The sequence below is a fragment of the Triticum urartu genome, chromosome 5A (assembly GCF_056163025.1).
Source record: "Triticum urartu cultivar PI428250 chromosome 5A, HENAU_Tu73, whole genome shotgun sequence".
NCBI lineage: Eukaryota > Viridiplantae > Streptophyta > Magnoliopsida > Poales > Poaceae > Triticum > Triticum urartu.
The window spans coordinates 524,692,704-524,718,519 of record NC_141877.1 but is presented as its reverse complement, the minus strand read 5'-3'; the positions used below and the strand labels follow the sequence as shown (position 1 = coordinate 524,718,519).

General features: G+C 47.8%; 4 protein-coding genes across 4 annotated transcripts; 1 reads left to right on the top strand and 3 right to left on the bottom strand.

Annotated features, from left to right (window-relative positions):
• Window positions 1-8,523: 8,523 nt before the first annotated feature.
• LOC147972458 (uncharacterized) lies at window positions 8,524-9,097 on the bottom strand. The gene has a single exon (XM_087523075.1). The coding sequence runs from the start codon at window positions 8,962-8,964 to the stop codon at window positions 8,665-8,667; it is 300 nt and encodes a 99-aa protein (XP_087379201.1). The 5' UTR covers window positions 8,965-9,097; the 3' UTR covers window positions 8,524-8,664.
• Window positions 9,098-13,843: 4,746 nt separating this feature from the next.
• Window positions 13,844-14,601, bottom strand: LOC125556497 (uncharacterized). Its single transcript, XM_048719223.2, has one exon. It carries the CDS (start codon window positions 14,524-14,526, stop codon window positions 14,104-14,106), a length of 423 nt encoding a protein of 140 aa, XP_048575180.2. The 5' UTR covers window positions 14,527-14,601; the 3' UTR covers window positions 13,844-14,103.
• A 2,319-nt stretch (window positions 14,602-16,920) lies between these two features.
• LOC147972457 (uncharacterized) lies at window positions 16,921-18,833 on the bottom strand. The gene has a single exon (XM_087523074.1). It carries the CDS (start codon window positions 18,714-18,716, stop codon window positions 18,297-18,299), a length of 420 nt encoding a protein of 139 aa, XP_087379200.1. The 5' UTR covers window positions 18,717-18,833; the 3' UTR covers window positions 16,921-18,296.
• A 1,006-nt stretch (window positions 18,834-19,839) lies between these two features.
• On the top strand, window positions 19,840-20,379 carry LOC147972456 (uncharacterized). Its single transcript, XM_087524337.1, has one exon. It carries the CDS (start codon window positions 19,840-19,842, stop codon window positions 20,377-20,379), a length of 540 nt encoding a protein of 179 aa, XP_087380463.1.
• The last annotated feature ends 5,437 nt before the right edge of the window (window positions 20,380-25,816 follow it).

Here is a 25,816-nt window from a genome sequence, read left to right as displayed (position 1 = left end):
TTCTTCTCCTCTTTTTTTTCTTCTTTTTTTTCTTCGATCTTCTCCCCCTCCCGATAGGAAAGTTTTATATAGAAAGTTACAATTTTAGAAAAGTTTTATATATGCAAAAGTTACAATTTTAGAAAAAGAAGGATAGGAAAGAAGAAAATAAGAAGAGGAAAGAAAGAAGAAGAGGAGAGGAAAAGAAGAGGAGAAATAAATAAGAAGAAGAAAAAAGAAGAAAAAGAAGAGGAGAAGAAGAAAGGAATAGTGGAGAAGAAGAGAAAATAGAATATATTCTATTTTCTCTTCTTCTCCACTATTCCTTTCTTCTTCTCCTCTTTTTTTTCTTCTTTTTTTTTCTTCGATCTTCTCCTCTAGCTATTCCTTTCTTCTTCTCCTCTATTTTCTTCTTCTTCTTCTTCTTCTTCTTAATTTTTATCGAGAACGAGGGTGTCGAGGATCGCCAAGGGGTCGAGGGTCGGGAACTAGGGTAGAGGGTCGTTAAGGGGTCAAGGGTCGAGGGTTTCAGGGTTGTCGAGGGTTCGAGGGGTCGAGGATCGCTGAGGGGTCGAGAGAGGTTTCCTAGTGTCAAAGTATTGAAGAAATCCATGCCTTCATCATTAGCCGGAAGTAACCAGGGCATGTTGGTACGAAGTTCTGCAAAGTTGTTTTGGAATGGAGTCACGGATAGAATAATCCGCCTTTTGGCACGAATTCAGCAAAGGCCTTCCAAATAGCGATATTCGGAAGGCTCTTTCTGAACTTTGTACCAAAAAGCGAATTATCCTATCTGGGACTCCGTTCCAGAACAATTTTGAAGAGCTTCGTACCATCATGCACATGTTACTTTCGCCTAATGATGAAGACATGGTTTTGTTGAATCCTTTGACACTAGGCAACCTCCCGACCCCTCGGCGATCCTCTCGAACATGAGAGGAAGAAGAGGATAAAAAAAGAAGAGGAAGAAGAAAAAAAAGAGGAGAAGAAAGAATAGAGGAGAAGAATCTTCCTCTTTTTTTTATCGGGAATGAGGGTCGTCGAGGGACATAGATGTAGTGTCGTCGTTGTCGATATATACCCCCTCCCGATAGCTTACTATGATTAGGTAGCTAGTTCTACATTTGGCACTAATATATCCATCTGTCATGTTTGAATAATAATTGCCATGTTGTAAATATTTGTAGAAACTATGGACACCGCCCTAGACGAAGCAAAAGAAGCGTTGTTGAGGGACATAATCGCAGAAGGAAGTGATGCCATCTCGTTGTTTCTCAACGAAACCGATGGTCTGGAAGGAGAGGGTGAACAAGCTGGCTATGGTGACCTAATGCCGGTGCAAGAAGAAGAACATGAGGACGACTCCGGTGACCCAATGCCGGTGCAAGAAGGAGACCATGATGACGGCTCCGGTGACCGAACCGAGTCCGGCCAGGTATATATATTAGTTAAGCCTATGCTGACTAGCTGATTGATGCATTCATTGTTTTGGTATGTACACATATTAATTAAGTCTTTGTTCTTTTTTCTAGCCCTCCGGATCGAGCACAACTTCGGTAAAGAGACGAGGCCCGAAGAAAAAGTTGAGCTCGGATGAAAAGTTTGAGATCATAGCAATCGCGCCCGACGGCCAACCTATTGAACCCCTCCGGACAAAGAGCGCATTTGTTGCTCAGTGCGGGGTTCTGGTTAGGGACAAGATCCCGATAAGCATCCATCAATGGTTTAAGCCGGCTACAGAAGACCCTGAGGTGTCTTATGTCAATGATATGCAGAAAAATGATCTTTGGACTGAGCTGAAGTCAAATTTCACCCTACCGCCAGAGGATAATCCAGAGAACCCAGTTAAAGAGAAATTAATCAAGTCTTTTGCTCTGAAGAGGATGGCAGAACTATTCAGGAGGTGGAAGAAAGAGCTGAATAAGTTTGTCGAAAATAATGAGACACCAGAATTCAAGGGCAGATATGAGAAGATCAGAGATCACTGGCCCGCATTTGTGGCCCACAAGACATCGGAAAAGAGTAAGAAGATGTCGGCGACAAACAAGCAAAATGTTGCGAAGAAGAAGCTTCACCATCGCACGGGGTCAGGTGGCTACCTCATAGCCCGGCCTAAGTGGTCCAAGACTGAGAATGATCTGGTTCATAAAGGGATCGAACCAGAGACAATTAACTGGCCAGACCGTTGCCGGACTTGGTTCTTCGGGGCTGGCGGAACCTTGGACCCTGTAACAGGGAAGTGCATTTGGACGAACGATCAAATGGACATACCAGTTAGTAAGCTTAAGCAGTATATCGAAGCAGCGCAGGAAGGGACGTTCTTTCCAGACAGAGAGAACAACGAGCTCACAATGGCCCTCGGGAATCCTGAGCACCCTGGACGGACACGAGGCACGCCAGGCTCCATTCCGTGGAAGGTTGGGTTTCCGGACGCAGGCGGTTACAAATCCCATGAGAGGAGGAAAAAAGTGCAGCAGACCCAAATGCAGGCGCTGCAAGCAAGGGTAGACGCGATAGAGGAACGAGAAGCAAATCGCAGCAAACGTACTGCCGAAGCCTCCCCCAAAGCTACCCCACCATCTCAGCACAGAAGCAGCGTGGCTTCCACCGAGCTGCTTCAGCCGGAGCATGCCTTGACGGCTCCTGCCAGCTATCCCGTGGATGCTATCACGGAGTCTCAAAATTGCCACCTTATGACGCAATGGATGAATTTGAAGGTCAAGGCGGCTGTTCGCTCTGTTTATCCTACTGAACCCGGCGCAACTTTTCACTGTCGGCCAATTCCAGAAGGATATGCTAGGGTGATGGTGGATGAGATAACGGAGGGATTTGAGGACCTCCAGCTTGACCACCCTACCGGTGAAGGGGAGACTCGGCTGGGGTCTGCTCTGAAGACTCCATGCCTATGGCGGAAGGAGCTCATCAACCTTCCGAACTGGATGCCTCCGCCTCCTCCTCCTCCTCCGGCGAGTCAGGGCACTCCGCCTCCTCCACCGCCTCCTCCTCCGGCGAGTGACGATCAGGGCCCTCGGCCGGCTCCTTCTCCGGCGCGTGGCGGCACTCCGCCTTCTTCTCCGCCTGCGCCGACGCGCCCGAGCAGCCAACCTCCTCCTTCTCCGCCTCGTCAGCAAGGGCGGAAGAGACCTGCCGCCGCTCCAGCTGCTCCGGCGCGTCGTAGTCCTTCTCCTCCGCCTCGTAAGCAAGTAAAGAAGACAACCGCTCCGTCTGCTCGGTCGGCGTCTAGCAGTACAACCAGAGGCGGGAGGACATACAGATTCGGTCCTTCTCTGAAGACTCCAGAGAAGTTACCATATGAGAGGACCCCGGAGGAGAACGCCGAGATCGCGTGAACCGAAGTGGATGACTGGTTTCAAGGGTTGAAAGCAAAGAGACATCCACCTCCGGAGGAGAAGCTGGATCGGGTGAAAGTGAAGCGCACTTTGGCTGCCCTGACAATACCACCGAAGTCTCCACCGAAAGGAAACTATGACCGCATTATTGGAAAGGAATTTGCCGAAGCGGAGCGGTCGGGAAGTACTGTCAGTGATCAAAGGCTGAAAGAACGACGAGCTGGGAAACAAATTGCCCAGCTCAGCGAACAAGCGAAGCAATCGTGCCCCCCTCTCAAGGTGCCTAGCCACAACGTCGCTAATGATCCGAGGATGGTGCCCGGTTATAGCAATCTTGCAGATTACCTGCCCGACGAAGTACATTATGAACCCATGGACATGTAGATACAAAGATACGAGTACGGGAAGCCTCTCGTCAAAGATGAAAGATCTCTATCAACGATGATGCGAAGATTGCATGATTGGTACTTGAAAATCTGCAGAGACTCTGGGGGGAGGAGTACTTTGTATGTGAAAGTTAAAAAGGAGCATGACCTCGTTGGAATTGATCTGTTGCCTGTTCCATTTGAGGAGTTCTATCAGTTTTTCAATCAATTGGCCCTCGATAAAACAATGGTCGCCTGCTACTGTCTGTAAGTAGTACTGCTTCTGTCATTAAGTTTCTCTATATAGCTTAGCTCTTTCATTGCATGTATTTATAAGCATCCTCACTATATTATGCAGATTGAAGATCGCCGAATTGAAGAAAAGACAAGTCGGTGATATTGGGTTCATTAACACATATCTCATAGATGCAACTCAGGTTAAATTTCATGCCGCAGCTACCAAGGCCAACTTGCTACGATCGTTCGTAATAAATCAAAACAAAGATATAATACTCTTTCCTTACAACTTCAAGTGAGTGTTACTGTCTTGTGCGTATTCGGTTTCCCTTATATATTAGTCAAGGTTATAGTAATGTAATTGATGAGTTATGCATGCGTGTGCAGTTTCCACTATATTCTCCTACAGATTAAGCTTGAGCAGGGACTACTAACCATCTTAGACTCAAGACGAAAAGATCCCCAGGACTATGCAGACATGACTCAAATACTCGAGAAGTAAGTTAAATCGATCATTATCCACCATATCAGCAACTTTGTTCATTTCCTGATATATCTAGTAATTGTTTTCTTTGTCCGGCAGGGTTTGGAGAAAATTCACCAGAAAAACTCTGGGACTGCCGAAGGAGCTGCAATTTAGACACCCGAAAGTAAGTACTATAGTAGCATTTTAAGCGCATCTACTAGTCATTCAAGCGCTAGTTTCATCAATACCATTTGGCATTCTTGCTTATCAGTTTGATTAACCTCTATTTCTTGTAAAGTGATTGTGGCAGGAACAAGGGAATGATTTCTGTGGATACTATGTTTGCGAGTCCATCCGCCACACGACCTGTGAGTGGGGCTACACTGAAGAACAATATGAAGTACGTAAATAACAACATTCACAATTTTATTTTATTACCATCATTTGTGTTGAGTTTCATTCATTCATATATATATGTATTGACCTCCTTCTTTAAATTAGATGTTTCGGAAGCGGGATGAACTCCTAGCACCAGCTCACATGCGAGCAATTCAAGAGGAATTGGCGGCATTCTTTCTTGACCACGTGATCCCTGAAGACGGAGAATTCTATGTGGACCCTGAGTCCGTATGATTATATTTGTAAGAGATAATTATTGTATATATGTAGCCGGTAGTGTCAGATAGATATACGAGAACTTGTTGTTCGACCAATCTCTCGGAGAAGGAGAGGTGGTCGATATCACTTCTCTCTGTATGCATATATGTTCATGACGATTTTCTGTTTCCTTCGTTTGCTTACTAGCTAGCCAGCGTGTCTAGTCCTCTCTATACATATGTATAGTACGTAGCGTCGACCAAGCACGGACATAAGAGAGGACACTTCTCTCTATTAATTATAGCTAGCTAACACAATATATGAAACACCTAAATTAACCCCCCAAAACCCCCAAACCCCCCCCCCCTTCAAAAAAAAACCAAAACCCCAGCCACGGAAATGCTGACGCGTGGATGCCTATTGGTCCCGGTTGGTGCCACCAACCGGGACCAAAGGGTCTCCTGCCTGGGCTCTGCGCACTGCCCACGTGGAGGCCCATCAGTCCCGGTTCTGGATTGAACCGGGACTAAAGGGTCGGGGCATTAGTACCGACACTTTAGTCCCGGTTCAGGAACCGGGACTAAAGACCCTTACGAACCGGGACTATAGGCCCTTTTTCTACCAGTGCTCTCGTGGGCGTCTTACTGGCATGTTCTTGCGAGGCGGCACCATTGACGCAGCACCTGCTTTTCGTGGACGTCTGGCGAAGAGGTTCGTAGAGGAAGCACCTTGCAGGGATCACGGCCCTGTCGATGGATCCTGCGGCGGAGCGAGACAGGAGGCGGGGATCACGACCCCGACGATGGATCCGGCGACGGAGGGAGGCAGGAGGCGGGGATGACGACCCCGACGATGGATCCGGCGACGGAGGGAGGCAGGAGGTGGGGATGACGACCCGGACGATGGATCCGGCGACAGAAGGAACGAGGAGGCGGCGGCGGATCCGTCGCCGGCCAATCACGGCGCCGCGGGCTCCCTCGCTCCGGCTGCCGCCATCGCTCGCTCGCCCGCGACGGCTGCCTCCAGCGGTAGGAAGCGAGTCGGATTGGGGCTGGGTCGGTCGTGGACGCATCGCGCCTTATAGGGGGCGAGGGTAACAGAATAATATTCTGTTACCGGTAACAGAATAGTCGAGCCCTATATATATATATATGGTATTGTAGATGTTGGTATTTTTTAACATAAATTTGGTCAAAGTTTGCAAAGTTCGACTGGACACAAATCTAATATGCAGAGTAAAAAGGATCGAAGGGAGTATTTTAGTTCTAGATACATCCATATCCGAGACAAGTAATTCCGAACGGTTGGAGTACCACTTAATGGGTTGATTAGAAACAACACGACTGCGGCAGAATGTAGGTTGGAGATATGTGGATGACGGGGGATGGTGATAGATAGCGAGATATGGAATATCATGGAAGTGGACAATGTTCATGCTTTTTCCAACTTTTACGCTGGTTTCTTTTTTGTAGAAAAGGAAGAATCACTCCGGCCTCTGCATCTGGAAGATGCATGCAGCCATATTATTTATTATTCACAAAGACCTTACAAAGAAATACAACAGTAAGCTCGAGGCCACCATCTAGACGACACCTGTCGCTACTTCTATCCTCTTGATGAAGATGTGCCGAATGTCCGCGCCAAATACCAAACAGACATCTCACAAAAGTCTAACATCTAACGCCGGATGCCCCATCCAAAGCCACATAGGCGGGACTGGATAACACTCTGGTCCGGCGCACTCTCAGTGAGTACCACACGCACACGCTGCAAAGGGCTGTCACCCCTGTCTTCCCTCGAGCCATCCTCAAAGCATGTACTGACGTATCGACCTTATCAGGCCTCTCTGCCATCGACGCCACCATAAAGCCAGACAACGTCGACCTCCTGCGCGTGTCCATCGCCACACGTCTGACGCCAAGCCTCCATTGCTCCATGCCACCGAGAACCGCCGCCATGAATATGTAGAAATAAACACCGCTCCATCGAAGAAGCCATCCGCTGGTGCCTCGAGCCCGAGTGCAACTCCAAGAATGCCGCCCCCAAGGAGGTAACGACACATGAATGCCGCCGTCATCCGATCAGCTGATCTAGGGTTTCCCCTGGAGGTACTGGGTGGGGTTGGGAGCTTCACCTCGATGATGCCTTCATAAAGGAAACGATGATAAGGGCATCATCATCACCGGCTCCGGGCAACGACAGAAGATCAAGTTTTCACCTGGATTAGTCCCAAGAAATTCACTCGACAACCTGTGCACTGTCTCGACCGCCTTCAAAGCCTCAGATCTACTGCCTGAATGCGCCACCACTGGAGCCTGGGAGGAGGGCTCCCACCCCACCTTGCCAAACCGCAAGAGCCGCCGAGATGGATCCTGCACGCTCATCACCGTCTCTGATCTGAACCAATCCACGGCAAAACCACGAGATCAGCGATGCAGATTCGCCTTGGATAGGGACAGCACCACGCCATGCCGCTGCGGGAAGCCACCTTCCAGGGCCGCCGCCCCGGGATCCAGCCGCCGGCCACCGCGACCAAGGCCGCCATGACCTTGCGAGCCCATCGAACGGCCGACGCCACCGGATCTTCCTCGGAGCCTAGCAGCTCCGTCGCCCCCCCGCCCAGCACCACGTCGCTGCCTTGCACCGTCGCCTAAGACAACGCGCCGCCGCGACGCAGATTAGGGGAAAGCGTCCCAGCGCCATGGGTGACCCGCCTCACCGATCTGGCGCGGGAGGGAAGAGAAGAGAGCCTCCACCGCCGCTATCAACCGCCTGGGGCTTCGCCCGTCGACCTCCTCTAGCGATGGCGGAGGGGAAGGGGAGGATGAACGTGCCTGGCGGCGGGGGCTATGGTTTCCACCCGAGCCGCCCTAGCGGGAGGGCGACGCGGGGCTAGCAAAAAAAAACCGAATCAAACATTTTACCTTTATGCCGGTTTCTAACTTCTGATTTATTTCAAAGGGTTTTTTTTTGCACAAAAAGCACTAAAAAACATCAGAGGTGACAGGAGGAGAGGTGGTAACCATTATGACGGCAGACCCTCCCCCCTATAGTTGGGATACGTACTCCTCATCTCCTATATGTCGTCGAAATGAAATCGTCAATGAAATCAACTTCTATGTCGTCGAAATGAAATCGTCAGAGTTCATGCTTTGCATGTCAAAAATAATAAAAAATTCTTGGTGTGTGTGCTTACATGTAATAAGTACAAGGAGAAAAGAAACATTCAAACTGAAATCTTGGGGGAGGGATGCGAGTATGCAAAATCAGGGGGTAACCACCTTCGTTTTTTAGTCCTGTACAAGTGTGTTTTCCTTTTGTTGTTTTCCATTCCTTCTCCGAGAAGATTACTAAGTATGGCTGAGGAGGCCAAACAACGCTAAGATCACGGCGTAATTACATAGAAGCCCTTCTGTGCTACTAGTCCCTCGCCGTTCCTCGTCTCCTGGTCCACCGACGACTCGACGGTGCCGGCGCCGTCATCACCGTGTACCTTCCGTATCTTCTTCTTCGCGGAGGCGGAGGATGATGTCACCGGGGCCGTGGCGGCGTACAGCTCAGACAGCAGGCGGTGCCTCTTCCTCGCCCTCCTGTCCAGCTCCATCGACCCCAGCGAGGGCGCCGTCTCCTTGACGATCGGCCGAGGCTCCTCCTCGGCCTCCACGGGGACCTAGCAGCACGAGCTCGCAGACCGCCTCGAGGAGAACGGCGTGGCCGCAGACGCCGTCGCGGCGTCCTCGAAGGCCCGCTCCTCCTTCGACTCCTCGTCCACCACGGCGAGGTCCTCGCGGCGGGAGCTCGGGAACCGCCGCGAGTATGATGACGTGTCGGCGGACGCCGCCACCTCCTCCTCGTCGTCACCGCGTAGCTTTAGCAGCAGGTCGGCGGCGGCCAGCTCCGCGGCCGTGAAGAGGCCCCCGAGCCAGTACAGCTCGCTCTCCGGCCCGCGGCCGACGGCGAGCGACGACATGGCGCGCACAGCGGGAGATCGATCGCTTCTCGAGAGGCTTGGGGATGCGCCGTCCGGAGATTTCTGGGTTGCAACTAGCTGGGTGGACGCGGGAGACGAACATAGGGTCGGACGGACGGAGACGTGGGCTGCACGGGCGGCTTTATAGCGGGGAGGCGGCTGATCATCCGTGGGCGTCGGCCTCGCGCGTGGCCGCGGCAGGAGACGTAACGTCGGTGGTGGTGGGGAAGCAGCGATGACACTGCCTCGTGGGGCCCGTGGCCTGGTCTGGGTGGTGGGGAATGGACCCGGTCACGTGAACGTTGGGTGGGCGGCGGCTGGGGCGAGCTGGTTGACGTGATGTCTGGTGGTGTGGCTCGAGACGGAGATGCAGATAAGGTGGTCGTGGTCGGCTTGTGCCACCTGCCACGTACACGTGTATTGGATCCTAAAATGGTTCAGGAACAAATATGCTTGTATCGCCTTAAAAAAAAATTCGTATCAGTCTGTCATGCTCCTTGGTAACAAAATATAAGACGTTTTTACATGCTAAACTAGCCTAATAAACGTTTTGTTTTGTAGTACAGAGGTGGTACTGCTTTTTGAGGGGTCATTCATATAGTATGCAGTACGCTTGCGTGCAAGCTTGTAGGTGTACATCGTATAGCAAAGAAGCCAAGAGGATAAAATGACGGTACAAGTCAGTACAACTTGTGTTTTGGTGACCGATATATGTGTGCTGATCGCAGCAGGGGCGACAGTACAGCAACACCAAGAAGCCGCGAGAGATACGCTGCTTTTTTCTTCTTTATTTTTGAGGATACGAGAGACATGTTGCTAGGGAGTATTTTAGTGTGGTGTGGCCGGGGAAGGAAGGAACGAAGGAAGGAAAAGTAGACGGTCCATCCGAAACCGTCACCGTCTTCCGCTATAATCAGCAATCAGTTTTAATTTCCTTTTCCTCTCCCACAAGGAATTGCACGATAGCTGGTCGACGCGCGCCTTTGCTCGTAAGCTTTGTGTGTTTGTTCTTCTTGCAGTTTGCTTGACACAATCGTCAAGCTCAACGCCGGCGGCATGCTACTCCTACGTCTTCTTTCCGTCCTTTCTGGAGCTGAAGATGCTGCTGCTTAATCCCAGCCCAGGTCATCGTGTTCGTGCCAAAGCTGCTACGCATGCCAACTGTGGCTGCAACGTGCCTGACTGTGCCTGCACAGACCGGGGACAGCTTGCCATCCGATCGGAGACACCTTTGTGCGCACTGCTCATCGGCCCACAGGATCCACAGTTGACTGTACTGTCCATGGACCGACTCGGCCAGCTCCCGTTGTGCCGACACCGCTCTCAACAGCTACCGAATCGATTGATCCTACACTTTTTACCAGCTTCCTGGCTGAATGCCTAGTAGGTATGCTCCCTCCCTTCTACTCCGTCCGTACCAAAATAAGTGTCTTAATTTTATATTAACTCTAGTATAAAGTTATATTAAGCTTGAGACATTTATTTTAGGACAGAGGAAGTATAATTTATAATATAGTGCATATAGATTTTTCTGAAATGTCAATCCTCACAAAATTGGCCAAGTTTATGAAGAAAAATATATACATCTAGGATGCCAAATACTCCCTCCGTTCCTAAATAATTGTCTTTCTAGACATTTCAAATGGCTATCACATACGGATGTATGTAGACATATTTTAGAGTGTAGATTCACTCATTTTGTTCCGTATGTAGTCACTTGTTGAAATATCTAAAAAGACAAATATTTAGGAACGGAGGAAGTATAACATTAGATTCATCATAAGATGTAGTTTCATATTTCATATATTCAGTATCGTAGATATAACATTTTCTCTATAAATTTGTTCAAATTTTGTAAAGTTTGCTTTTTAAAAGAAAAACCATACATATACTACATTATGGAATGGAGGGAGTACTTTAGACTTGAAAGGAAAATAAAATAAAATATACCGCTTCTTCTGAAACCAGTTAATTAGTTTGTGGTGGGATATATGACTGGACCTTATCATATCCATGCGGAATTGGATAGCAGGTACATATGGGCAATCCCATCTGCATGATCATCTTTTAGCTGCCACACAGGGCTAGCATACTCAGATTTTCATTATTTTAGGACAAGTTTGGAACAAGGAAAGAACACGTGAACTCTGGAGGATATGATTCTTATAGAATATTTTTTTTCTATCTTTTTTTGCGAACAATTTTTTTTGTATCATTTGGAACAAAAGAATTGATATCTTATGATATATATATAGGAACATGGCTATTACATAGGAACATGTTTTGTTTTCTCTACGTCTACTATATTCTTGTGTTTTCCCCATGTGACATCCAAACGGCAACTTTAGACTTTTCTTGGTTTTGGTTCCTATAGAAATCAAAGGTACATGACATCTCAATTCCTCAATACGTCTTTCTATTCCTATATTTTGAGTTGTTGGGTTTCTGAGTATTTTTCGAAAATGTTCCAGCTTATTCTAGTGCTAACAGGCGGGGTATCATCTAAACTTTTTTTTTATGACAATGCAGGAGATTTGCCATTGAGATTGGATACATGACACCTGAAAGACCCCCCCCCCCCCCCCCCCCACACACACACCCCGCCGCCGCCCCCCGAACCGTACAATCTGTTATATAGACCATGAAGCGCCATCCATGTCCAGACATTTCATCAAAAAGTTTGTGTTACATACTTTTCTATTGCTTTCCATTAGTACATGATCCATGCAAACCAAAACATTTCACTTTGTCTCTTATGATTCCGCGGAGGAGAAAAGACCACTTAGGAGCCGTATCAATTTGGGTCATTCTTCTGGTTTCCATCTACCATTCCACATGTACCCTTTTGTTTACGACCAACCGATTGTTACAGAAAAAAAAACATTTGGGGGTCCTGAGTCTCATGTTTGTTTGTAATAAAGTGACAATCTTGTAATACATTAAACCCATATATATTTAATTCTGCCCCCTCGGCCGCGTGATTTGCTAGGTGACACTTATGTGAACCTCGTAGTACATTCCAAATACACCCTCCAATCCATATTAATTGACGTTGGTTTAGCATAAAGTTAGTATAACTTTATACTAAACCAGGGTCAATTAATATGGTTCGGAGGGAGTACAATTTTCTAGTACTGCCCACTATTCTTTATCCTCTTGCTGTCTTGAATTTGTGTTTCTAATGCTCAAACTATTAGATTTAGCTAATATCTACGCTATTAACATCACATAAGCCCACTTACTGTGCCTAGGTTTACCTCGATTTTGCGTTATATGTTGTCCTTTCTCGTTAAGGGCATGTGCATCTCAGAAATAATGTGATCTCTGGTGAATGAAAGGCTGCGGTCAAGGGTTGATTATTTTTTGCCTAATTTGAACTACCTTGGCCTGGTTATCTCTGCTAGCTGCATCGAAAGATAGAACACTGTAGTCATGGATGGTCATGTCCCTTCTTCTCTTGGGAAGAGTGGTGTGTTTGATAGAGAGGTTTGGGCTCCGCCTCCATTTGGTCTGGCAAAATCTAATGCTGGCGTGGTGCATGGTACCTCCTTTGCTGTATCAGCTTGCTGTCGTGTGATGCTAAGAGCAACACTGTTATTTCAACTTGGGATATGTTGTTGTTTGAAGTCGAGCTTCAAGAGTGCTTGCGAGGTCTTTAGCTGGTGTTGGATCTTCTCCCTTGTTTGATAAGTCTGCTTATGTTGATCCAGAGAAAGAAGCCTTGGGTTTGATGCAATGCCTCCAAGATTTCAATTTAAGGAGGATTACTCAAGGTGTCAATATAGTAGCGCATCAAGTTGCTCTGTTTGGTAAGGGGGTGAGGAGCATGGTGCGTTGATCGATGAGGTTCCTTCATGGATGTAGAAACTAGCTAGTAGATGTCGACTGTATGAACAAAGATATGAAGTTTCAAAAAAACGTCCACCCTGGTTTTCTGGTCTCCTTGACAACTTGTATCTTCCTATATGGCACTGTCCTGGGGCACTGAAAATTAGATTGCCATCTTGGAGATGCATGTCCGGCAGCATAATGGAAGGAAAATTGACCAAGAGTGGCAGAATTACAACACCAAATTGTTGGATTGCCATCGTATGATCTTCTCTGGCAATAACAGACGCTGAAATCGATCGAACTACAAGGTACGTAACTGAGAATGATCCATCGTTCAGATCATTTCAACCTGAAGAATTAAACAAATTTATATGTAGTCATCAGTCATGATCAGTAACAGTCACACCTTAGCGGTCAAAGATAAGCTCGTTGGATTTAATAGGACACCACGTACATGTGCAAGATCTAATGAAACTCTCGCATGAACGGCTTTGCCTGCCTACCTCCAGGACTCGCTTGGAAGCTTCTAGAACATTCCATTTATCCCCACCATTGTCTCTGCTTCAGCAGCTACCGTCAGTCACTCCTTCATGTTGCATGAAAGAAACTGGACTCGCCTAAATCGACCAAACCAGTATGGCGAGGCAGCGCTTAATTAGATCGGAACCTCGCTGCCTCGCCGTAGTAAGAAGCCTGTACCGCCATTCCGCCTGGGCACCACCAGGCACCAGCCGGCAGCTCGTGCTAGGTCCTCCACAAATTCTTTTGATCAAGTACACCGCAAGCATCCCTGACCACATACGCGCCGGGAATTGAAGTCCAGACCAGGCTCTTACTACGAATTTCTCAGATCGTGGATCGAATCGCACTCGCATCAGCCTCTGAATAGTTAATTGCGAAAATTGCATGCACGCGCGGGCGCAATCGAAATCGATCGGCCTCGCCTCGCCGCGCTGCACAGAGCTACCTAACCGAAGCCAAGGCCGGACCTGATCTGATCCTCGTCGCTGCGCACGGAGATCATCGATAAGCAGTAGGAGGTAGGAAAACACGGTAGGAGACGACAAATCAGTTCTGAAATCAGAAGCCGTCATGATCAACAGTTCGACACAAACAAGGGATGGAACTCCAACCAATTAGTGCGTCTTATTGCAAAGATGAAGCTTTAATTTACAGTAGATCGATGGCGATTCCTCTCCGGCGAGGAAGGGGAGGACTGCGAGCACGAACTACCAGCTACCCCCCAGCAATTACGCTAATTACAAGAAGATCCCTCTCGTCTCTCCTCTCCTCCCTCCACCTCGTCGCCTAATCCTTTCTGTTCTTCCGGCCGCTGCGGCCTCCGATTTCCTCCGTCGCGGCGTAGATCTCGGCGATCAGGCGGTACCGCTTCCCCCTCCGCTGGCTCCCGGCCACCTCCTGCTCCTCATCTTCCTCCCGGTTCGCGCAACCGCCAAGGAAAACCGCGCCCGACGCCGGCGCCTGCAGGCCGTTGACGGAGCACGGGGAGGAGCCGCCCGAGGCCGCGGCGTAGGCGACGGGGTGGGCGCGCGTGGTGCCCGAGGACGCGTTGCTCTCGCTGAGATGGATGAGCTGCTCCGCCGCGTCGAGCTCGCGCGCCGTGAAGGCCTCCGCCGCCAGCGCCCGCGCAGGCGCCGCGGCGCCCTTGGTCCTGGGCTCCGGCGCCGGCTTCGCCTTCGCCGGCTGCATCTCGCGCTGTAGTCTTTTCATGGTAGATTTGGCCAGGGTGGGTTGGTTGCCGTGGACGCTCGTCGGCTAATTTCTTTTGCTTTTGAGAAGGCTACGTTTTTATTCTTCGCAAACGAGAAGGTTGGCTTTATTAATTTTCGTCATTTTCTATTTAGGATGGGCTTTCAAAAAAATGCGGGCAAACTTTTGCCTCCTTGACTTTTTTTTTTGCGAAAAATACTCTTAGAAGTACCTTGAGTAATTATCAAACCGGGCTCCAAATCAAATAGGCGTTAGTTTTTTCGGGAGATACATTCGATCTATTTATAATCAATCATGGTAGTACAGAGACCATAGGAGTTAAATAACAATTATACAGGTTTGACGACTGCAAGCACTAGAGTGTGCCAAAGGCGCACTACCATTATTGCCCCTTCCTTATCAGAGCTGGGCAAAAGTTGTTGTGGCACATAGTCAAAAGTTGTCATGATAAGACCCTACAGGACAAGCGCATCAGAAGAACAACCATCACTGATGAAGGGAGAAGTGAATCCAAACCAGGTCCATCAAAGACCAGCACCGACCAAATCCCGGATGATCCGATGGAGAAGCACTTCCACATGCCCTCTAACGGCGCCAGCACCATCAGTGAAGGGACTGAGTGTGGGAGACATTATTCCTACAAAGAGACATCGCCGCCGCCATGCAACCCCAACAAAGAGGCTAAACCTAATAAGAATGAGAGCGTGGTCCCTCTAGCCAACGAGGGGCCGAGGTCCTCCACACCTCCACAACCCAAAGGTCATTGAAGGCGGGACGGACCGGCGGCGACGCCGATGGGAGGAGGAGAAAACCTAATCATTTAGGGAACTTTCCATGTGGAGGAGGAAACACCGGACACCTGGCCTGAGCAAGTTTTCATGCCCATAGTTACCACTATAAGTTCATGCAGATAGCTTGATGCAGTACATTAGATGTATTATCCAACTTCTCCCTCTATCGACAATTATCGCTACACATATGTCATGGTATGTAGTTGTATGCTAACAATAATAACCAGAGAAACTCTACCAGTCATATGTTTTTTTAGACAAAAGGCTCAAGTCGAGCATGACTTTGAATTAACACAGCCACTAACCAGCCATGATTACATCACTCACCAATACAAAGCAAATAGAAAAGAAAATGAAAATGAAAATTGCTAGAAGATACAATGTGATGTGCAAAGAGCTAACATACAATATCTAGAAAACAAGCAAGGATAAGAAAAAGCGAAGACTCAAGACTAGCTTGATGCCGAAGAAACCTTAGTCCGAAGCTCCGTGCAGAGGAAAATGCCCCAATCTTGAGGCGTATAATTTTATGAAGAACACCCATGTCGACTGCATGAGCTCGTGATGCCTCGGTAACAACCCATTTTAACTCTGAAGGGGACTCCAAACCCCTTTCCCTACCATGGAGTGCACCAATCCATCGAGAGAAGAAGATGCTCCCCCGAGAGCAAGGTGAAAACCGACGCCAAAGCAAACCGAAAGACCTTAGCACTGCCAATAGTAACATCGAGCACACCAAATGATAGGCTATGTTCCTGGCCCTGAAAATGATGAAGGAGAAGCAACTGCAAGGATGGGCTACGGATGATGAAGGGTCAAAGGAGGAGGCCAAGACCGTAAGATAAAGCACTGGTCTTACGCCAATCCTGATGGAACGCTACAACGCGGGGGAGGAACATAATCCCCGCCCAGCATGGCCACGAAAACACCCACTGGTCGTCGTGCATGCTAACACAAAGAGGAACACAAAGTCAACCACGCCGACCACCGACGTCTTTGCCCTGCACCAATCAACAGAACCAGACACACCACCACCCCAGACCCATCGAAGGCAGCATCCCCAAGGAGGTGATGGGGCCTGTAGCTCCGGTACCGCCCAACCCAGTGGGGTTTTGGGTTTTCACCCTGTGGAAGAGAAGGGGAGAAGCAAGTGGGGTGGGAGCGGTTACCAAGACAATGCCTACAGGTAGGTAACAACGCCCTTGTGCGCCGCCTTTATTGGCGTTGTCAGCCATAGATTTCTCCGGAATCTCCTCCCACCACCACCTCCCATGATCTAAACATATGATTTACGAATTCACAGTCCAACTATTTGAAGTAATATCTATAGTCAATGTTCTAAAAGTTGGACTTAAGATAAGTCCAAAACGACTTGAATTTGTGATATGGAGGAAGTACGATATATAAGATTTATTGATCATCTCAGTAATGAACTGACTTGACATTAGTCGGTTATCACACTTCTATGAGGGTATTACTGAGATAAGTTCTTATTGCCTTGCAGTTGTGCAAAATTATCAAGTTGAAGTACTCGCATTAGCTTACACATCAAATCATCAACCATAATCTTAAACCACCAAGACTGAATAGTATGTGCACATGACCAGTGTAGAGATATGACCTCTGATTGTTCTTCGACCCAAACGTATTGTTGGTGCAATTTCTGACAATAAACGGGGTACTGCATCTAGCTTCCTCAATTTAGTCTTTCGTGTTCTGTGCCCAAAAACATATAGGTAGGAACATACAAACGGCCCCTTGTGTAAAAAACATACAAGTTTGCCCTGTTTCCACGAAGAAGCCCTATGTCATGAGTTTTACATCCATATGTGCGCGCACACAGTTAGATTGCTTCCATTTTCGGATTTACTTAATTCTAAATATAGAGAGCGAAGTATGTTGCTTGCTTCGGTTGAATTTTGAATGTATCTGACATATGGCTTGAGCCAACTGCAGTTAATATTCCTTTCACATCAGACGCCTCTACAAACTATGCATCCACATATGTACGTGCATAGTGGACGCTTTGGGTGGAACTTATCATGGTCGGGTGGAGTTCCTGCATGTACCTGTTGCCAAGAATGTCATTGCTTGTTGAGCTCAACCTCCCTTGGTTTCCACCAAGCAAGGTTCCCCTTATGATCAACGGAAGAAAACCTTTCCACTTAGACAGAATCAGCAAAGAAAAAAAGCCTAGCTGCCGGCCGGCTTAGTCCCACCCATATCAGGTTGTCATCTCCGCGTTAACCATTCTCTCTATGAACTATCAATGTCCATTTTCAATATTGAGTGTTGATCCTTACAACGGTGGCCTTAATTGCTAGTGATCATGGTGTGTCGGCTAACTGAATATGATGATCAAGACTAAATCCTCAGACATCTAGGCGGACCTGAAAAAAGTGCGAGTAACATAAAACTTACACGTGTTCATACTGAAATCAACAACAGCTCTAGTCTCATGTATATATACTGGCTTCAATTTGCCAAGATAAGATCCCGTGAAAGAGCACTGCTAGTGTACATAGCTGGATTAAAAGGCTAGTTTTAGAACATAAAAGATAAAACGACTTTGTAAGAAAATTCAGAGCATGCCAAGAACCTTGGCGTGTGCTTGCAAGCAAACTATACGACAACGTACTCCTAATCTCCTAGCCTTTTGGGCTGCCGAATCCGGCGTACGTCAGGATGGATCAATTCTTCGATCTTGTCTAGTTATATGGAGAGAGAAGATTCAAATTCGTATCGTGGAGGAGGTAACGCTACATGCAGTTGGTAGGTAATGATGAGCTCTGATGTTTGCAGATCTCGGAAGGCCAGATTCAAATTTCAAATTCAAAAGGTGGAGGCGCTAACCATCTGCTTCGTCTTTCTCAACACAATTTTGTCTTTTCCCGTTTCTTCTCTGAAGAGAGGCGGAGATAGGGGGAAACAACGCGGTAATTACACAGGAGCAGTCCTCTACCTGTGTACCTCTACTCTCTAGTAGTCTCCGCCGTACCTCGTCGCCTCCGACTCCCATGACGATGACGCCCCGCCGTGGTCGTGGTGCGTCTTCCTCCTCTTCTTATTCACGGAGGCGGCGGCGGCGGTCAGCGGGATCGTGTCGGAGTAGAGCTTTGACAGCGGGCGGTACCTCTTCCTCGTCCTCGTGTCCAGCAGCTCTGTAGACGCCGACGACGGGGTCTCCTCGAAGACCCGCTCCTCCACCTCGACGGAGAGGCCCTCGCAGCACGAACTCGCCGAAGACCGCGAGGGCTTCGTGGCCTCCGCCTCTCCGAGTACGCTGAGCTGCAGCAGCAGGTCCGCCGCCGCTAGCTCCGGCGCCGAGAAGAGGCCCGCGAACGAGATCCCCAACTCCAGGTCCAAGTCCAGCCCGTAGCCGGCGGCGAGCGACGACATGGGTGGCTGGCGCCGGCAGAGCAGTTGATTCGCGAGAGGAGGACCGAATCGGATTTTTTTTAAGGATTTCTTTTTTCTTTTCTTTTGGCTGTGGATGGATGGCTGCGGATGAGAAGAAACGGACCGGAGGCGTGGGCTACACGCACGGCTTTATAGCCTAGAAGTTCGGGGATGGGGAACCGGCTCGGTCGGCGTCGGGCTCGTGCGCGGCCACGGGAGGAGACGTTGGACCAGCGTTGTTGGTGATGCTGGCGCGTGAGGTCCATGGATCTTTTTTTTGAGCATAAGTACAGACACAAGTGCTCATATACACGCGCATATACTTATCTTTATAAACGCACACACGCACACCCTATCCCTATGAGCACTTTCGGAAGACTGATCCGGCATATCATCTTGAGATTTACGAAGTCACCGTAGGCGCCTCGTCATCGACGGGAACGTCTCCTCCCACTAAAAGCACATCGCCGGAAATCCTGAAATAAATCCAGGAATAATGCGAGCATCAGGATTTGAACCCTGGTGGGTTGGGGATACCACTGTCCACCTAACCATCTCAACCACAGGTTGATTCAGGTCCATGGATCTGGATGGTGGTGGTGGACCGGAATCGGCCGCACGTCACGAACGTTGAGGCGGGCTGCCAATGGGACGGGAGCGCGTGGCGGCCGAGGCTGCGTGAGAATCAGCTGGTGCGTGCCTGGTTAGTGGGTAGGGTCAGATTGATGTGTTGAAATTGCTACCCGTTAGGACATGTACAATGGTTCTGTCTTACAATTGGCATGTAGGATACTCCCTCCGGTCCTTTTTACTTTGCATATTAGAATTTTCTGAAGTCAAACTTCATAAAATTTGACAGTATTTATATAAAAAAATATCAACATCTGTCATGCTAAAGTTACAAAATATGAAATTTAAGTCATATGACACATCTAGTGATATTGATTACAGATTGTGAATGTTGGCACATTTTTCTACAAAGTTGGTCAAACTTTACGAGAATTGACTTCAGTCAAATCTTATATGCGAACTAAAAAGGACCGGAGGGAGTAAATGATAAGGTGAATGAGAGAGAAATTATAAAAAAAGACTTATCTTCTCTTATTTAAAGAGGAGGAGAACAATGACTCGTTCATTGGGGTCCAAGTATGTAGAGGCACCACAAATTTTTCATTTGCTTTTCGCCGATGATTCTTTGATCTTAATGAAAGCGGATGGCCCCAACGCGGCGTGTCTTCGAAGGGTGCTCGATGACTATTGTGCAAGTTCAGGTCAATTGGTTAGTGATGCAAAGTCTAGCATTTTCTTCAGTGCAAACACTCCAGTGCAGGAGAAGGTTGTGATATGCCAGCACTTAAATATTGACACTGAAGCTTTTAATGAAAAATACCTAGGCTTACCTGTGATGGTAGATGTTGATAGGAGTGATTCTTTTGAGTATCTTATTGACAGAATAAATCAATTGGTTATTGGATGGAAGGAGAAGTTGTTCTCCTCTGGTGGTAAAGAGACGCTTATTAAGGCTGTTGCTCAAGCTATGCCGGTATTTGCGATGTCTGTGTTCAAAATTCTGAAGAAAATTTGCAAAGGAATAACGGATGCAATAGCAAAGTACTGGTGGGGTGATGATGACAACCACAAGCGCATACATTGGGTGGCCTAGTGGAAACTATGTGTGCCTAAGGATAGAGGAGGGCTGGGGTTCAGGGATTTACATAGCTTTAACCTTGCTTTACTTGCCAAACAAGTATGTGGAGGTCGCTGGAAAACCGGACTCTCTTTGTGCACAGATTTTGAGGGCCAAATATTATCCGGATGGAAAATTATTAGATGCTAAATTAAAGAGTGGGAGCTTGTATACGTGGCAGAATATTTGTGCTGGGATTAACACATTCAGGAGAGGTGCAATATGGCGGATAGGAGATGGTTTACAAGTGAATATCTGGTCTGACCCGTGGATTCAGTCTAGTGCTAATGGTTGTGTTATTACACCATGAGGTGCGACTCTGCTATCTAAAGTCTCTGAACTGATTGATCCTGTCACCAGTCTATGGGATCACGAGTTGATACATAGTGTGTTTTGGCCGGTGGATGCCCACCGAATCTTGTCAATCCCACTGGCACCGAATGGAATGATGGAAGACTTTGTGGATTGGAGATTCACAGAGAACCATATTTTTTAGGTAAGATCAGCTTATTATGTTGAATGGGAACACCAATTTGCTCGATGGTACGAAAGAACAGAGGGGCAGCCATCTCAACGACACCCGGTATGGGCAAATCTTTGGAGTTTCCAAGTTCCAGCGAAGATCAAGATCCACGCATGAAAGGTTTTACACGGATTCATTCCTTGCTATGGGGTCCTGGTGAATCGGCCCATTGGCACGGCGAATAGTTGTCCTATGTGTGCTGGTGGATGTGAGGACATTATGCACTCACTTTTTACTTGCCCGAGGGCAGCTAGAATTTGGAGGTGCCTGAAGCTGGATAAGTTCATAGAAGAAGCTTGATTGACTGATAGGGCGGGAGCGGCGACATTGGACTATATTTTATGTACTCCGACCCGACAGAGTTTGATATCACATGCTCCTGCCCAAGCTCTTATCCTTGTGGGAATTTGGTATATGTGGTGGGAACGACGATAACATGTCCATGGCGAGGATGTGCAAACCCCGGCTCGGTCAGCGCTGTCGTTTGCGGCGCTAACCGCTAATTATTTGAAGGCCATGAAGAAAAGCACCGAACCGAGGAGATATGGTTGGAGGAAGCCGCTTGAAGGTTTCATGAAGTTAAATGTAGACGCATCTTTCAAAGCACACTCCCTCCAGGGAGCTGTAGGTGCCGTCCTACATGATCATAAGGGTGGGTTCATTGCGGCGTCGAATGAACAGCTGGAGCATGTCGCAGATGCAGGGACGGCGGAAGCATACGCATTACGACATGACTTACTATTGGCGCAACAACTGGGGATAAGCAAGCTTGTGGTTGAGTCGGACTGCCTTGAGGTGATCAATACTATGAATAATGGAGGCTTCACGGCTTCAGGCGCAGCAGCGATTTATTTGGATTGTTTGGTCCTGATTATAGGATACACTTTGGTCAATTTTGTCCATTGCCCTTGGGAGGCAAATTCCGTATCTCACGATTTATCTAGGCTGGCGAGGCCGTCCCCTTCGCTATGGGTCGAGGAACCACCGGCTTTCATTGTAAAAGGTTTGGTGGACGATGTAACAGTTATATGATCCAATAAAGTGACCGAAGTTTCAAAAAAAAAGAGAAGACAAGAGATGATCTCTTAGCATAATATGTCTCACCATGTTTTTAGGAATAACTAGTTATTGAAGATAAGGCTAAGAAATGACCCATTGTAGACATGTTTTTTCTCATATCTACATTACATGCAAGACTAAAGATAACACTATCTTATTATACCTGCCTTTAAATCGTGTTTCATGTGTGCATATGCCTCTCTCAAATTTAGGGCATCTCCAACGCCAACCCTTAAACTGTCCGTATCCGTTCGGCCTCAGACGTGGTCCGGACCATAACTTTCCGGCAAACTGAAACCAAACGTGTGTGTGTATCTAGGGGGGGGGGGGTGCGGGGGGCGCGGGGGTCTAGACACAGGAAACGTTGCTCTCTCACCCTCTGGCCCACCCAAAGGAAGCCGAAGCCTGCTCTTTTGTAGCGACCCGCACTGTCTTCGCATCAAAATCCCACACACTCTTCGTCCACCCCCGCCACTCTCCACCCAATTCCCGCCCTTTTCTCCCACCCTCTCCTTCCTTCTGTCGCCGACGCATGGAACTGTCGTAAAACCTGTCGGAGATGGAGGTGGCGGAGGATCCGAGCATCACACTCGCCCGGAAGATCAGCTCAGCCACGCGGCAAACTCGCCGCGTCAAAGCGAAGGTCGCAAAGGAGGAGAAGCCTAAGAAGCGGATGGCCGCCGGTGGGCCTGGTGGTGGCGTTGGGCGTGGTAGTTGATAACCCACAAGTATAGGGGATCAATTGTAGCCTCTTTCGATAAGTAAGAGTGTCAAACCCAACGAGGAGCTAACGGTAGAACAAATATTCCCTCAAGTTCGATCGACCATAGATACAACTCTACACACGCTTAACGTTCGCTTTACCTAGAACAAGTATGATAGGTTTGCAAGAATATAAAGAGCACGTAAATAAAAACTAGGGGCTGTTTTAGGTAAAGAAGCAATAAAGTTAGTATAGTGAGTGTGGAAAAGTGGTGGTAGGAGTTGCGAAATTGTCCCTAAGCAATTGACTACGTTACTAGACCAATAGCAAGTTTTATGTGGGAGAGGCCACTGCTAGCATGTCATCCCTGACTTGGAATTCTATGCACTTATGATTGGAACTATTAGCAAGCATCCGCAACTACTAACGTTCATTAAGGTAAAACCCAACCATAGCATTAAGATATATTGGCCCCCCTTCAATCCCGTATGCATCAATTTCTATGCTAGGTTGAAGCTTCTGTCACTCTTGCCCTCCTATACATAGTCCTATCAACATACAACTAACCCTATGGTGTGATCCACACGCGCGCTGATAACCCACAAGTATAGGGGATCGCAACAGTTTTCGAGGGTAGAGTATTCAACCCAAATTTATTGATTCGACACAAGGGGAGCCAAAGAATATTCTCAAGTATTAGCAGCTGAGTTGTCAATTCAACCACACCGGGAAACTTAATATCTACAGCAAAGTATTTAGTAGCAAAGTAATATGATAGTAGTGGTAACGGTGGCAAAAGCAATATTTTTGGTTTTATAGTGATTGTAACAGTAGCAACGGAAAAGTAAATAAGCGAAGAACAATATATGAAAAGCTCGTAGGCAATGGATCAGTGATGGATAATTATGTTGGATGCGATTCCTCATGCAATAGTTATTGTTGGGTTTCGTAGTAATTTCAAAAAAAATTTCCTACGCACACGCAAGATCATGTGATGCATAGCAACTAGAGGGGAGAGTGTTGTCTACGTACCCAACGCAGACCGACTGCGGAAGCGCTGACACGACGTAGAGGAAGTAGTCGTACGTCTTCACGATCCAACCGATCAAGCACCGAAACTACGGCACCTCCGAGTTCGAGCACACGTTCAGCTCGATGACGATCCCCGGACTCCGATCCAACAAAGTGTAGGGGAAGAGTTCCGTCAGCACGACGGCATGGTGACGATCTTGATGTACTACAGCAGCAGGGCTTCGCCTGAACTCCGCTACAGTATTATCGAGGAATATGGTGGCTGGGGGCACCGCACACGGCTAAGGAATATATCACGTGGATCAACTTGTGTGTTTCTGGGGTGCCTCTGCCTCAGTATATAAAGGATCCAAGGGGGAGGGGGGCGCCGGCCAGGAGGAGGGCGCAGGAGGAGTCCTACTCCTTCCGGGAGTAGGACTCCCCCCCCCAATCCTAGTTGGACTAGGATTCCCCGAGGGGGAACGAGGGAGAGGGGGGCCGGCCACCTCTCCTAGTCCTAATAGGACTGGGGGAGGGGGGAGGCGCACAGCCACCTTGGGCTGCCCCTTTATCCTTTCCACTAAAGCCCATGAAGGCCCATATGGCTCCCGGGGGGTTCCGGTAACCTCCCGGTACTCCGGTAAAATCCCGATTTTACCCGGAACACTTCCGATATCCAAACATAGGCTTCCAATATATCAATCTTTACGTCTCGACCATTTCGAGACTCCTCGTCATGTCCGTGATCACATCCGGGAATCCGAACAACCTTCGGTACATCAAAATGCATAAACTCATAATATAACTGTCATCGTAACCTTAAGCGTGCGGACCCTACGGGTTCGAGAACAATGTAGACATGACCGAGACATGTCTCCGGTCAATAACCAATAGCGGGACCTGGATGCCCATATTGGCTCCTACATATTCTACGAAGATCTTTATCGGTCAGACCGCACAACAACATACGTTGTTCCCTTCGTCATCGGTATGTTACTTGCCCGAGATTCGATCGTCGGTATCCAATACCTAGTTCAATCTCGTTACCGGCAAGTCTCTTTACTCGTTCCGTAATACATCATCTCACAACTAACATATTAGTTGTAATGCTTGCAAGGCTTATGTGATGTGCATTACCGAGAGGGCCCAGAGATACCTCTCCGACAATCGGAGTGACAAATCCTAATCTCGAAATACGCCAACCCAACATGTACCTTTGGAGACACCTGTAATGCTTCTTTATAATCACCCAGTTACGTTGTGACGTTTGGTAGCACCCAAAGTGTTCCTTCGGCAAACGGGAGTTGCATAATCTCATAGTTATAGGAACATGTATAAGTCATGAAGAAAGCAATAGCAACATACTAAACGATTGGGTGCTAAGCTAATGGAATGGGTCATGTCAATTAGATCATTCAACTAATGATGTGACCTCGTTAATCAAATAACAACTCATTGTTCATGGTTAGGAAACATAACCATCTTTGATTAACGAGCTAGTCAAGTAGAGGCATACTAGTGACACTTTGTTTGTCTATGTATTCACACATGTATTATGTTTCCGGTTAATACAATTCTAGCATGAATAATAAACATTTATCATGATTATAAGGAAATAAATAATAACTTTATTATTGCCTCTAGGGCATATTTCCTTCAGTCTCCCACTTGTACTAGAGTCAATAATCTAGATTACACTGTAATGATTCTAACACCCATGGAGTCTTGGTGCTGATCATGTTTTGCTCGTGGAAGAGGCTTAGTCAACGGGTCTGCAACATTCAGATCCGTATGTATCTTGCAAATCTCTATGTCTCCCACCTGGACTAGATCCCGGATGGAGTTGAAGCGTCTCTTGATGTGTTTGGTCCTTTTGTGAAATCTGGATTCCTTTGCCAAGGCAATTGCACCAGTATTGTCACAAAAGATTTTCATTGGACCCGATGCACTAGGTATGACACCTAGATCGGATATGAACTCCTTCATCCAGACTCCTTCGTTCGCTGCTTCCGAAGCAGCTATGTACTCCGCTTCACATGTAGATCCCGCTACGACGCTTTGTTTAGAACTGCACCAACTGACAGCTCCACCGTTTAATGTAAACACGTATCCGGTTT

Excerpts from the sequence above, each read along its gene's own strand:
- LOC147972458 (XM_087523075.1), bottom strand. The coding sequence starts at position 8,964 with ATGTCGTCGCTCGCCGTCGGCCGCGGGCCGGAGAGCGAGCTGTACTGG.
- LOC125556497 (XM_048719223.2), bottom strand. The coding sequence starts at position 14,526 with ATGAAAAGACTACAGCGCGAGATGCAGCCGGCGAAGGCGAAGCCGGCG.
- LOC147972457 (XM_087523074.1), bottom strand. The coding sequence starts at position 18,716 with ATGTCGTCGCTCGCCGCCGGCTACGGGCTGGACTTGGACCTGGAGTTG.
- LOC147972456 (XM_087524337.1), top strand. The coding sequence starts at position 19,840 with ATGACTCGTTCATTGGGGTCCAAGTATGTAGAGGCACCACAAATTTTT.